Here is a 12,422-nt window from a genome sequence, read left to right as displayed (position 1 = left end):
CCCAGAGGGCCGCACTGACCTTCACGGCCCCAACCACCCTCGTCACCACCCTGGGGACCCCACCCACCCATCCTGACCCCTGCCCTGGGGCCCCCACTCATGGCCCCCGTGACCTCAGCGCTGGGCTCCCCCGTCCACCTTCCACAGGCCCTGAACGCCTGGCCCCCCCGCACCCAGGGCTGGCAGATGAAGAGGTGGGCGGCAGGGTTCTTGGGAATACCCAGGGTGCAGGGGCTGGAGACAGTGAACCCCTCCTGGGGGCCACGGCCACGGCCTGCCCCTGGGCTGGGAGAGCAAGGGAGGGGGAGGAGGGGGAGCCAGCGGGGGAACCGGGGCAAGAGGAATGCCCCATCTGCACGGAGCCCTACGGGCCCAGTGAGCACCGCCTGGCGCTGCTGAACTGTGGCCACGGCCTGTGTGTGGACTGCCTGCACCAGCTGCTGGTCGCGGCCCCCAGCGCCGACCTGGGCCGGGTCTGCTGCCCGCTCTGTCGCCAGAGGACACCCATGCTTGAGTGGGAGATCTGCCAGCTGCAGAAGGAGCTGCTGCAGGCGGACGGGCCCCAGGGCCCGCGGCCCCCCACGCCCCCCGCACCTGCCCGCCGCGGCCCTGGGCCCTGGGCGTCCCTGGAGCACCGGTACCAGCTCCGCTTCCTGGCGGGACCCGTGGGCGGCCGGGGCTGCCTGCCTTTCCTGCCCTGCCCGCCCTGCCTGGGTGCCCGGCTCTGGGCCTTGCGGGAACGGGGGCCCTGCTCCCGCCGCCTAGTGCTGCTGGGCCTGCTGGCCCTTGAGCTGCTGGGGCTGCTGCTCGTTTTCACGCCGCTCATGCTGCTGGGGCTCCTCTTTATGCTGCTGGACCGCGCTGGCCACTAAGCAGGGCCCGGCACACCTGCCGCCCGCGCCACCAGGGCCGCCGAGGGGCCAGGAGGCCCGGGCTTGCCCTGAGGCCTGATGGCCAAGCTGAAAAACCCAAGACTGAGTGGGGCGCCGGCCTTCAATCAAGAACCAGGTCTGGGGCCAGGGCTACCCAGGAACCTGTGTTCAGCCTCCGACCGAGCCAGAGACTTCAAACTACCCTGCCGCCCAGACGCTACTGATGCCCAAGGGCGGTGCTGGAGGAGGTCTGCAACCAGGGCCCCCCAAGCACCCCCTCGACGGGAGGGTCCCAAACTGACACAGCCGTCTTCACCCCGTCTCCCTGCCCCGCCCGGCCTGTCTGCAAGAGGGACACAGCGGACACGAAAGTGAACAGAGACGTCTGGTAGTGAGGTGACTCCTTGAAGAGAGCGGGGCCCTGGGTGCAGGTCCCCCCACCTGGTCATGTTCCAGATGAGGGCCAGTGTGTATTCCCTGAAGGACAGGGCACCAGAGGGGAGGGGCCCTTGCCGCGCAAGCTCAGGCCACAAATAGCTCCCTCACTGGCTGGGTCAGGACCCAAGGGGGCGGCCCGAGCGGCCAGGTGCCCGAACTGCAAGGAACAAGGGCCCCGCCAGGCCTTGGAGCTGGGGAGCACTGAGCTGAGGCCCAGTGCCCTGCAACCTCATGTCATTGAGTCCTTTATCTAAAGGACAAACACAGAACGACCTCGCGGGCTTGTGCCCAGCGCAAGGAATGGCTCTCAATAGACGGCAGCTCTCCTGAAACCACTGTTACCGTGTTCTTGCTGTCTCTACCCCTTCTTCGGCATCCAGGGACTCTCCCCAAACCTTCCCTCCTCCCCCCTCCACTGCAAAGGCTCTTCCCCAAATCCAGGTAGTGGAGTATGAGATAGAAGTCCCCCGAGTCCTCCTACCCCACCAGGATCTCAGCCAGTCTTGGTCTCAGTCCTGGCTCAGATTGGCCCAAAGGCCCTTCCCATTCAAGTTCAGAGGGTCTGGTGGGCACCAGGAGCCCGGTGGACTGAGGTGTCCCCCGTACAGCTGCCCCCACATCCAGGGGCCGGTGCAGAGGACGTGTCTGCCCTTTGCCCGTTCTGCACCTCTGCCCACACCAGCACACACAGAAGGCTGGCTCTGCACAGACGTGCGGGGCATTCACGTGCACACACGCACATGCACATCCAGGCCCAGCCCTCCTGAGCGGCATGCCTGGCCCAGCCTGGTCCCTCCCTGGCAAGCAGAGCAGGCTGGCCCCAAGAGGCACTGGGCCTCCCTCTGGTGGCTCCAGGCTGGACCCTGTCTGGGCCACAGCCCTGGGCACAGGCCGCAAGAGCAGGCTTCAGTCCAGGGAACAAGGTGCAAACTTTGGCAAAGAGTTTTAATGGCAGAGTTGGTTGCAGCGGCAGTGCCACACGGGGAGGGGCCGGAAGCAGTGGTGGGTGAGGGGTCAACAGGCGACAGGGCAGGGCCGGATCCCTGAAGAAGCGGCGAGCAAGGACTGGCGGGCAGCGTCGAGCGGGCGGGTGCTACATGATGGAGCAGGCGGACAGCGGGTTCCGCACGTGGCAGGTGCACGCGGCCCCGCAGTACTGCCGGAAGGTCTGGTAGCAGCTGCCCTCCGGCTCGCCCCCCCACTGGCCCCCGGATGGGGCGGTCAGTGCCTCGGGTGGCAGGCGGCTCAAAATGGACGTGTTGACGGCTAGTGCGGCCAGGCCGTAGTCCGTGAAGAGCACAGTCTCCCGGCGGCAGGTGGGACAGGAGATGAACTTGTACTTGGGGCAGGACTCATAGAGAATCTGCAGGCACTGCTCACACACGGAGTGCAGGCAGGACAGCACGCGGGGCCGCCGCTGGGTGACGTTGTACGTGTGCCCGCAGGTGGGGCACTCCAGGGGCTCACCTGAAGCCGGTGCCGCCGTGGCGGGGGGCCCCGAGGCGGCAGGGCCGGGCCGCACCACATACTGATTGACAATGACCTCGTCCGCTGGCGCCACGCGGGGGAAGCCCAGCTCCACACTGCCCTTCCGGGGCCGTCGTGGCAACGGAGGGGTGCGGGGCGCCCCATCCAAGGTGGGCATGTCCCCCCCACACGCCTGGTTGACGATGATCTCTGTGTCTGAGGGCCAGGCGCGTTTGGGTGCCAGAGCAGGGGTGGGCCTCGGTGCAGGTGGGAAGCAAGCGGCAGCCGCCTGCAGCTCGGGGAACTTCTCAGGGTGAACAATCTTCATGGCCTCCATCTTGAGGATGACATGGGGGCCCTTCAGGCAGGACATGAGGAGGCCTGGCCAGCCACTGCCCACCTCGGGCCCAGGGTCAGCCGGCATCCGGCTGTCTCCAATCAGATTGGGTGTTCGGGTGGGTGGGGGCGTTGGGTGAGGCCGGGGAGGAGGAGAGGGAGCAGCATCCTGGTCCTGCCAGGCCTGGTGGGGACCCCGGCCGCCCCGAGGACTCCTGGGGGCGGCCGGCGAGAGCTGGGGGGGCAGGGCCCCCCCCAGTGGCCACAGTGGCTTCTCCGGTCCAGTCCTAGGAGGAGGAGGAGGAAGAGGTGGGGGAGGAGGAGGGAGGCGGGGGCAGGGGAGTACAGGAGGCTGCCCTGGGCTGCAGGTCTGGCCCAGGGGCTCACCCAGGGTCTCTGGCTGCTGAGGCTGGAGAGGGGGCGTGGGGGGGGCTCCCCCTGCAGCCGAGGTCAGCAGTCCCTGAGCAGGGACATCCGGGCAGGCAGGGGCTAGGTGGGCCCCATGGCTCCAGGACAAGGCTCCCAGGGAAGGCAGCTAGCCTGAGCCCAGGCTGCGGGAGGCCCCAGGCCGCGGGCTCGGCGGCGGCGGCGGCGGCGGCGGCGGCGGCGGGAGCAGAAGAGAGGCCTGGACCAGGCCCGAGCTGCAGGTGAGAGACAGCGTGAGGGCAGCGCCCGGGGCCCACCCTCACCCCGCACAGAAGACAGGGCTCCCGACCTCTGACCCTCACCCTCGCTGGACTTGGGACCCAGCCCCCTCCCCACCCCCCGCCCCCAAGGCCCAACCCCTGCCCGGGTGGGAAGAGGAGGCGAGTCGCGACCCCGCGGCCGTCCCGCCCCGCCCCGCCCGAGCTCACCTGCCCCAGCCTGGCGTCCCCGGGCCGCGCGCGCCGCCGCCGCAGAGGTTGTCTCAAAGGCAGGCCCGGATGCGACGCCCGCGCCTCGGCCCGGCGGCTCCAGCGGCTCCAGCGGCTCCGGCGGCGACCTCGGGCGATGGCGCGGCACGGCGGCTCCCAGGGGCGCGGGGCTCGGGGCGCGGGGCGCGGGGCTCCGGGCAGCGCGGCGCGGCGGCAGGTGCGTGCGGAGCGTGGCGCGCTCTGCGGCGGAGGCGCGGGGACCGCAGTGCGCGCGGCTCCCGCCCGCGCCCGCAGCGCCACCCCCCGTCTGGGGACCCGCGCGGGGTCCGCGGGGCGGGGCCAGTCTCTCAGCCGCCCCTCCATCGCCGCGGGCCTGGTGCCCGTTCCCGGGGTTGCCCTTCCCTGCGGGCCGCGTGTGAATCGGGACCCCCGCGACACCCCTTTCCAGTACTCCCACCCCAGTCCCGCTTGACCGACCCTGGGTCCTAGTCGAGTACCCCCACCCCCAATTCTAGAAGGCAAATCCTGCTTTTCGAAGCCGAGACCTCATAATGCCAGAGGGAAGAAGACAAGAGGAGCAGACTGGGGGGGTCTCAGCAAAGCTGGTTCCCATAGCCCCCCCCACCAGGACTGCCGTGTGTCCCCCCCCCCCCAGAGAGTCAGCGTCACTGCTGTCCTTCCACTGTGCCCCCAGTAGGCATGCCTCTGGCTCACAAGTGTGACCAGGTTGTGCTCAACGCTGACAGGCTCAAAGAGGATGATGTGACCATGAGGCTGAGTAGGTGTGGGCAAGCAAGCTAGCAGAGGAGTGGATGGAGAGGGGGACAGTCGTTGGGAGAAGGGTCCGAGGACAGGACTCATGGACAGCTGGACAGGGTGAGGGGTATGCGGAAGGTCCGACAGACAGCTGGACAGGCCAGTGGGGCAACCCACGAGGACACGCACCCGCCCAGGGTGGGGTGGCCCTTTCCGGCATCCCATCAGGTCAGCACGTGCCCTGCTGTCACGTATTTGTGTGCTAACCTGACCCCACCCAGCATGGAGGCCCCATTCCTTTCTGTTTCCTCAAGCCGGGCTTCCCTGATTCCCTGGTGTCTACCCTCTCTCTGCCTGTGGGGAACCCTCAGGTGAGAGAAAGGACAGAGGACGTGTTGGCAACTACTGGGCGGGGGGCCACAGCTGCCGGGGACCTGCACAGTGCCACCCCCCGACCTAACCCAGCTACCACGTGGCAGGCTAGCACTCCAGTGACCAGCACTGGGCCCTGTGCCTGACCCTGGACAGTCTCAGCCTCTTCTGGCCACAGCCCCTCTGCTCTGTCCAGGCCGAACTGCACCTGGCTATGGGCCTTGCCCCGCTCCTTCAGAGAGGTCGCTGTTCCTGGTGACGAAGCCCACGCGGGCAAAACAGACTGGAGCAGCGTAGCTGTCCCATGGGGCCCGACTTTGCTGCTCTGTGTGACCTCAGGCTAGTGTCTGGGTCTCAGTTTCCAAAGCCATTTATGGAGAGCGGGTGTGGGAGGTGTGCAAGTGAGCAGGTGCCTGACGGGATGGGCAGCGAGAGCCTTATGGGCTCTGGTTAAGATGGACAACTGAGAGAGCCCCGGTCAGGGGAGGGCTAGGCGCCCAGCCTCGGCCTCCCTCCGGGGCTGCTCAGCTTCCCACCCGCCCGCTGGGCGAGCACCCAAGGAGGCACCAGCCACCAAGCCCCACCCCTTGCCCCGAGGCCCCGCCCCTGGAGTGAGGTCCCGCCCCCTCAGGCCCACCTCCCGAGCCCGCCCAAATCCGCGCCTCCGGGGCTCCGGCGGTCAGAGCTGAGCGGCCTAGGCCGTGTCCTGGACCGTCCGGAGCAAGCAGACCCCGAACCGGGTCTTTAGAGAAACCTTGGAACGCGGAGGCTTCTGGGGAATAAAGTTCCCACCGGCCACCCTAGGCCTGTTTCACGCATGCGCCAGCTTCCGCCTCGCAGCAAGGGGCGGAGTCTGTAGGGGCAGTGGGTGGGGCTTCTAGAGCCTGCGCAATGAGCGTCTGTCGTACACCTGCGAAGTCCGAGGGGCTCGGGGCCCGCTTCCCTTCACACCCGGTGCCGCAAAGGTGGAAATCGTGTCCGGACCGGTCTGACTGGCCTCATGCAGGCCACCCCGGTCACGCTGGCTTCTGGGCCACCTCTGATTTGATCCCGCCCTTCCTGGGGGCTCCGTTGGGCACCAAAGACTGGGGGCGCAGGTCCTTGACCCACCCTACTGCCCTAATCGCTCCGAGGGGTGAAGATCACCAGTGCCAGGCCCAGACCCAAGTACTCACATCCATTGTCATCCCGTCACACACAGACACACACACACACACACACACACACACACACACACACACACGGCGACCCTGTGTGGCAGGTGCTACCTGCCAACTTACAGATGAAAGTGGGAGACGCTGGTGGGGTGGGGAGCTGGTGGTGGTCCCTGAGCGCGCCAAGAGAAGCTGCATTTTCAGAAACGAGCTACAAACAACACTTGCGAATGAAGCCCCTGTCGTCGCCAATTGTAAGGTCAGTTTTAGCAAAGGTGTGTAAATACAACATTTTTTATCAGTTAGAAACCTATAAACCTCAGAGCAGTTTGTGCTCTCAGACATCTTAGCCTCTGTCTGCCAGGCAGAGGCTGTTGGTTGAAGTGAGGACCTCTGCCCTCTGCCTCAAAACAGGGGTTCTGAGGTAGGCGAGTGATGGCTGGGGTTCCCCAGCCCACCGCAGGCCCAGGAGCTGAGGCTGACTTCAGGCTCACCTCCTGCCCTCCTTCCTGGCGAGCTGCAGGTCCTGGGAGGGATGACGACGTGCCTCAGATGCATGGAGGCTGAGTCACCCAGGCTGGCCGTGCCCCTCGGAGCCCAGGCTGGGCCACCACCCACCTGAGAAGGAAGGGTGGGTGGCCGCTGTGCTGGGAGAGCTGGGGCCTCCTGGGATCTTGGGAACCCCATCTTTGAGCTCCGCCCCACGGCCCCGCCCCTCCCCAGGAGGGAAAAGGCAGCTGCCAGTTGCTTGCCTCACAGGCGCTGGGACCTGGCCCACAGGACGAGAGGGGACACCGCTGCCATCAGCACTGCAGGTGGGTCCTGGGCTGAGGGGCTTCCCTGCACTGGGGCTCGGCCACGGGGACGGCACAGCTGCATCTCCCAGCCTCCCCACCCCATCCCCCACTGCCACGCAAGGAGGGCAGCTGGGAGACCTCGGCCCTCACACCCAGCTCACTCCCATGCGCACCCACACGACACATAAGCCTTGTACACCCTGGTGTCTCCACAGCCAGGCCCTTTGCGGGTTGGGCACCCTCTTGGGCTGCAGCTCTGCCCCTCCGCTGAGCTGATTCTGTCTCTTCTGCCTGCCCCCGCCAGGCTGGGCCATGGACCCACATGAGATGGTCGTCAAGAACCCGTATGCTCATGTCAGCATCCCTCGGGCTCACCTGCGGCCTGATCTGGGGCAGCGGCTGGAGACGGCTCCTCCTTCCTTGGGGTCCCAGCCTCCGCCTGTGGGATCCTGCACCTCGGAGCCCACCGGGCTCCTGCAGCCCTCCGAGGAGGCTCCGGGGAGCAAGGGGGCCAAGGGGACCACCCGGGTCCAGGGCCAGCAGAGCTGGCAGCAGCCCTGCAACCCCTACAGCGGTGGGCAGCGCCCGGCAGGACTGACCTACGCTGGCCTGCCACCCATCGGGCGCGGGGATGACATCGCCCACCACTGCTGCTGCTGTCCCTGCTGTTCCTGCTGCCACTGCCCTCGCTTCTGCCGCTGCCACAGCTGCTGCTGCGTCATCTCCTAGCCCAGCCCCTGCCGGGCCGAGGGGCCTCCCGCAGGACCCCAACATGGCTCAGGCAGCCACAGCGGTGCCCACATGTTTGGGGCAGCCACTGGACCGTTGTCGTGGGAGGTGGCCACTTTCCACCCTGGATAGGACTATCTCCCCGCCACAGAGGCCAACAGCCCAGCTCCGGCCCCTTGAAACAGAGCCCTGGGCACTGGCTGTAATGGCAGTCTTGGGGACACCCTTGACCACCTCCCTCAGGGCCCGCAGCCCCGGCAATAAATCAGAGTGACCTTTGTTCTGGTGACTCTTCTCTGCTGCGGCCCCCTTGAAGTGGGTCCCGGGCTGGACACAACCACCGGCTTCAAGCCTCTGTGGTACATTCAGGGGTGGGGAAGCCACTGATGACATCCTAACCTGTGCTGCAGGTCTCCGGTCCACCCAGAGGCTGGACAGGAGGGGTGGGAGTGTGTCCCCTGCCCTGGCCCAGATGGGCCTGGGTTCAAGCTGTCTTGCGTTCCCTAGGGCTGAGGCCGAGCCTGAGAGGTCAGCCAGTGGGTCAGACGATAGGAGGATGTGGTGTTTGGAGCCAGGGGGGTGGAGCCCTAAGAAAGGCCTCCAGGAGGAGGGTCACGTTGGCGGGACTGCGTGGGTGGGGCCAGCACTGGCAAGTTTCTCGGAGCGGGGGCCCAGGCAGCCAGGACCGAGCCCTGCCCACCCGTGAGTCACGGCCCTACCTCGGCCGGGGTGTTTTTCTGGTTCCCCGTGAAATGTCCCATTCCTGCACATCTGTTGTGTGGCACCCAAGCCATGCTGCTCATCTGGTGTCCAGCCTCCAGGGCCTGGGCCTCCTGGACGAGGTGAGCAGAAAAGGAACTGGCCGGTGAGGCCCCTCGGAGAACATGTCTCCCCTCTGTCTGAGCAGGGTGATGTGCCTGCCTGGGGTGGGGGTGGGGGGACGAGTGGAGAGCGGAGCTGCTTAGCACTGTCCTCACCTCACTGCCGAGGGGAGGCTGGGATGCCAGGGCAAGGAGCGAGTGGTAGGGCCGGCGCTGGGCACTCCGTGCTTTCCAGGGCCAGGCAGGGCCAGCCAGAGGAGGAAGCCGAGCTGGCCTTGCTGGATGGACGGGTCCCGGTGCCAGCCCTTCCCCGACCCAGGGTGACTGGCCACAGGGCAAGACCCGTCTCTGGGTGTGGGTGGATATGTCATTGGCCTGACTGTACAGGGGCTCCGGTGTGCCAGTTTTCTGGCCCCTGCCCCATGGCCTGCCTCTACCAGAGGATGACTCCACCCAGGCCAGCCCCGGAAACCTGTCCAACCAGACAGAGAGGCTGTGGACTGCCAGGGTGGTAGGAGTAAGGAGGAGCCCCTCTGGCTCTGACTTCCTCCCAGCTGAGTAGTGAGGTTGCCGAGGGTCCTGACCCCATCCGGACCATTCTTGGCACACCCCGTTCTGCTGTGCCCACAGTCATGGTCACTGGGCTGGCCTGGGGGCTATGGCCAGGCAGATGCTGGGGGGGCAGGGTGTAGCCTCTAATGGGGTCGACCAGGGCCAGCCACAGTGCCCTGCACCTCAGAGAGGTTCTGGGTGGTCCGTGTGTGTGTGTGGGGGGGGGTCTCCACACCTGTGCTTGAGCACCCCCTTGGGACCTCGTGGGGCTGGCCACTGCCGTATGATGGGGATGGAGGGGACAGACCAGGTGGGAGGAAGGTGCTGGGACAAATCAACTTGGACACACACACTATGATTGAGCTTTGGGGGAGCAGGACCCCTCGGGGCTCAGAGCCCGTGAGGGTTGTAGCAGGTTACCTGGAAGAGGCGGTGTTCGAGCTGGGAGCCGAGGGATGGAGACACGCAGGTCAAGGCCGGAGAGCTTTCCTGGTGTGAGGTGGGGGGAGCATTAAGAGGAGGGTGGGAGAGGGTCTGGGCGGCCGGGGTGGGGACAAGGACCATGGTGAGCTGTGAAGCCGGGCCTGGGTGGGGGCCTAGTGGAGCTGGGTCCAGGAGTGGAGGGGTGGGGGTGGTGAGGGCAGACTGGGGGGGCACCTTGTCTCCTGCTGAGCTGGTGGTGCCTGGTGGATCCAGTTGCAAGCGCTTTGTGGCTGAAAGGAGAGCCCACTGCCTGCCTCCCTGCTGCCTCGCCTGTGCTCGGCCAGTAATGCGAGCCCCGGCGAGGGAGCCGCAGGGCGGCCTGGGTCCCCCCCCCCCCAAGCCCCGGACATCCTCTGGACAGAGCTGCCCATGAGAGCGGATGCAGGTAAGAGAGGCCTGGGGCTCAGGCAGGCTGGGGTGCGGGGCGGCGTGGAGCTGGGCAGGAGGGCCCAAACAGGGGGACAGGATGCTGCCCGGTCGGCAGCTGCAGGAGCCCGGCCTGGGCCCAGGCCCCGGCGTCTGGGGCCCCACTGGCCACCACCCACCCTCTCAGGTCTGCAGAGGCCCAGGCCACCCCCCCCCCGGGGTCGGGGCCCAAACGGTGCCAGACGACGGCGGAGGCGGGCAGGGTGGGCTGCAGCGCCCCTGCTCGCCTCCCCCAGGATGCTGCAGCCAGAGAGCACCCGGGTCTCCGAGGAGGGGACTGCCACTGGGTCCCGGCGCGGTGACTGCATCATCTGCTACTCAGCCTACGACCTGGCCGGGCACCTGCCGCGCCGCCTCTATTGCGGCCACACCTTCTGCCAGGCGTGCGTGCGGCGGCTGGACACGGTGGCCCACGAGCAGCGCTGGGTCCCCTGCCCGCAGTGCCGCCAGAGCACACCCACGCCCCGTGGAGGGGTGGCCATGCTGGACCTCGACCTGGCCGCCTTCCTGGCTGTCAGGGCTGAGCGGGAGCCGCCTCGCATGGAGCCCCAGCGTCCCGCGCCCCCCAAAGGCAGCGCCGCTGTCACTCAGCAGCCAGCCAGGCTCCGCCCCACCTTGGGCACCCAGCCCCACTTCCCCCAGCCCAGACGCTGCTGCAGCTGCGGCCTCTGCTGGGACACCCTGGATAGTCCCCAGGTCTGAGTTCCAGCGGCTGCCACCGTCCGCCGAGGACCCGCTGTCCACGGCATGCTTGTGGTGGAACCTCCGACTGCCGCGCAACCAGCCCGGAACGGCCTGGGGCCCCCCACGGACACCCCCAGACCGCAGCCTAAGTGTGGGGGCTGTGCCCATGGTACCGTGAGGCTCTTTGAGAAGCCGGTTACCTCTTTCCCGTCTTGGCCAGGATTCCAGGGCTTCAGGCCAGCCTGACTGTGTGCGTGGTGAGGGCTGCTGCGCTCAGAGTCTCCTGCAAGCCCAACCCAGGCCTGGACTCAGCTCAGAGGACGCCTCCACGGGTCTCTGGCTAAAAAAGTCCCACAGGTGGGAACCAGAGCAGAGAGCCGCCTCCTTCAGCCCTGTCTTGCAAAGCATCCCTGTGAAGTTCATTTATTCAACAAAGCTCACTGAGCACCCACTACGTGTTGGGCACTGTTCCGGCAGGGTCCCCTGCAGGCACAAAGTCCCTGCTGTGACAGATGTCCAAGGAGCGGGCCCCGGGGCGCGGCTGGCTTTAGGCCCAGAGAGGCTGGGGGCCTGCCCGAGATTGCACAGCTCAGTAGGACCACTCCCACACTAGGCCTTTTCCTGGCCTTCAGCTTCCGCTTCCGTCTACCTCATAATGGCCACCACACAGACCCTTCAGAGGGGCCAGAGAAGGTTCTGGAGGCTGTGGACACAGACATTCCCTCAAGTCAGGCTGCAACATCCCCATCCCCATCCCGAAAGGAGCTGTCACACTGTCACACTGCCTCTGGGAGGAACTGCTGGGCCTGCCCCGGGCAGTGGGTGCAGGACAGGGAGGGACAAGAAAATTTGCTGAGAGGACACTCAGAAACCTCCTCCTTCTCTGGGGCAAAGTCCCCCAGGGCACACAGCGATTGGTGGGCAGCAACTATACCAGGGCACCGTGGCCCAAGGGGGAGGGGAAGGAGCATGCCCCAGCAGGGGCAGCAGGAAGGGGACTGACCCCGAGAGGCACCCACAAGCCACGGTGCCAGTCAGGACTCTCCGGGAGGAGGGAGCAGGATGGGCTGAGTCTTCTGGTCCAGGTGGCACAGGCAGTGGGCTGGGCAGCACTGCGGCCTGGGGGACGGGCCCTGCCCCCCCCCCCCCCAACTTGCAGATGGAGGCGCAGTGCCCTCCACCATTACTGCCCGCCACTGAGGCTGGGCCCGCTGGGAGCACTGCTGGGCCCAGCCCCGCCCTGAACTTGGGTCTGAACTGGAAGACTTCAGGGGCTGGGGCCCTCCCCACCCACCCACCCGGTGGGTGCAAAGTGCCTCCCTCCCACTCTTCTGATGGGGTAGGGACCACCATAGTAAGGTCTGCAGAGCTCAGGGCAGACTTCTCAAGGGGCCTCCAGGCCAACCAGCCAGAGTGCCAGCATCCTGCCCTTGCCCTGCCCTTCCCCGCCCTACCCAGGGCAGGCGGCACACAGCGTCTGGTTGTGCCACACAGGGGTCTACTTACGCTAGTCTTGCACTCAGAGCCTGTGCCCAGCCCTGCAACACCCCTGGCCTGGCTCAGGGCCCATCCAGGGAGGAAGCCCACTCGAAGAGGGCTGGGCTGGGGGCCCAGAGCACCTGCCACAGGGCAGCAGTGCAACGTGGACAAGGCAGGCACCTGGGGCTGTGACAGGTACCCC

The 12,422-nt window shown here is 66.9% G+C and overlaps 3 protein-coding genes and 1 long non-coding RNA gene across 9 annotated transcripts; 2 read left to right on the top strand and 2 right to left on the bottom strand.

The window, feature by feature from the left end:
- Positions 1-2,238: 2,238 nt before the first annotated feature.
- RNF208 (ring finger protein 208) lies at positions 2,239-4,091 on the bottom strand. Its single transcript, XM_023243111.2, has 2 exons — positions 3,968-4,091; positions 2,239-3,754 (listed from the first exon to the last, which is right to left on the bottom strand). The coding sequence occupies exon 2, from the start codon at positions 3,199-3,201 to the stop codon at positions 2,404-2,406; it is 798 nt and encodes a 265-aa protein (XP_023098879.1). The 5' UTR covers positions 3,202-3,754; positions 3,968-4,091; the 3' UTR covers positions 2,239-2,403.
- Positions 4,092-4,260: 169 nt separating this feature from the next.
- Positions 4,261-8,055, top strand: CYSRT1 (cysteine rich tail 1). Of its 2 annotated transcripts, none has more exons than XM_011288744.4 (3): positions 4,261-6,508; positions 7,009-7,064; positions 7,351-8,055. In XM_011288744.4, exons 1-3 carry the CDS (start codon positions 6,378-6,380, stop codon positions 7,773-7,775), a joined length of 612 nt encoding a protein of 203 aa, XP_011287046.3. In that variant the 5' UTR covers positions 4,261-6,377; the 3' UTR covers positions 7,776-8,055. The 2 variants fall into 2 exon arrangements, with proteins under 2 accessions (XP_011287046.3, XP_044898539.1); XM_045042604.1 differs by having other exon boundaries at positions 6,973-7,064.
- Positions 6,528-12,384, bottom strand: LOC109494063. Of its 5 annotated transcripts, XR_006588518.1 has the most exons (5): positions 12,248-12,384; positions 10,942-11,024; positions 9,806-9,861; positions 9,569-9,637; positions 6,528-8,608 (listed from the first exon to the last, which is right to left on the bottom strand). It is a non-coding gene; the product is annotated as an uncharacterized LOC109494063 (long non-coding RNA). The 5 variants fall into 5 exon arrangements; XR_006588519.1 differs by lacking the exon at positions 9,806-9,861; XR_006588516.1 differs by lacking the exon at positions 12,248-12,384 and having other exon boundaries at positions 10,942-11,079.
- Positions 9,651-11,192, top strand: RNF224 (ring finger protein 224). Its single transcript, XM_045042603.1, has one exon. It carries the CDS (start codon positions 10,001-10,003, stop codon positions 10,757-10,759), a length of 759 nt encoding a protein of 252 aa, XP_044898538.1. The 5' UTR covers positions 9,651-10,000; the 3' UTR covers positions 10,760-11,192.
- Positions 12,385-12,422: the final 38 nt, after the last annotated feature.

Source organism: Felis catus, chromosome D4 (assembly GCF_018350175.1).
Source record: "Felis catus isolate Fca126 chromosome D4, F.catus_Fca126_mat1.0, whole genome shotgun sequence".
Lineage (NCBI taxonomy): Eukaryota > Metazoa > Chordata > Mammalia > Carnivora > Felidae > Felis > Felis catus.
This window is presented reverse-complemented; position numbering and strand designations above follow the sequence as displayed.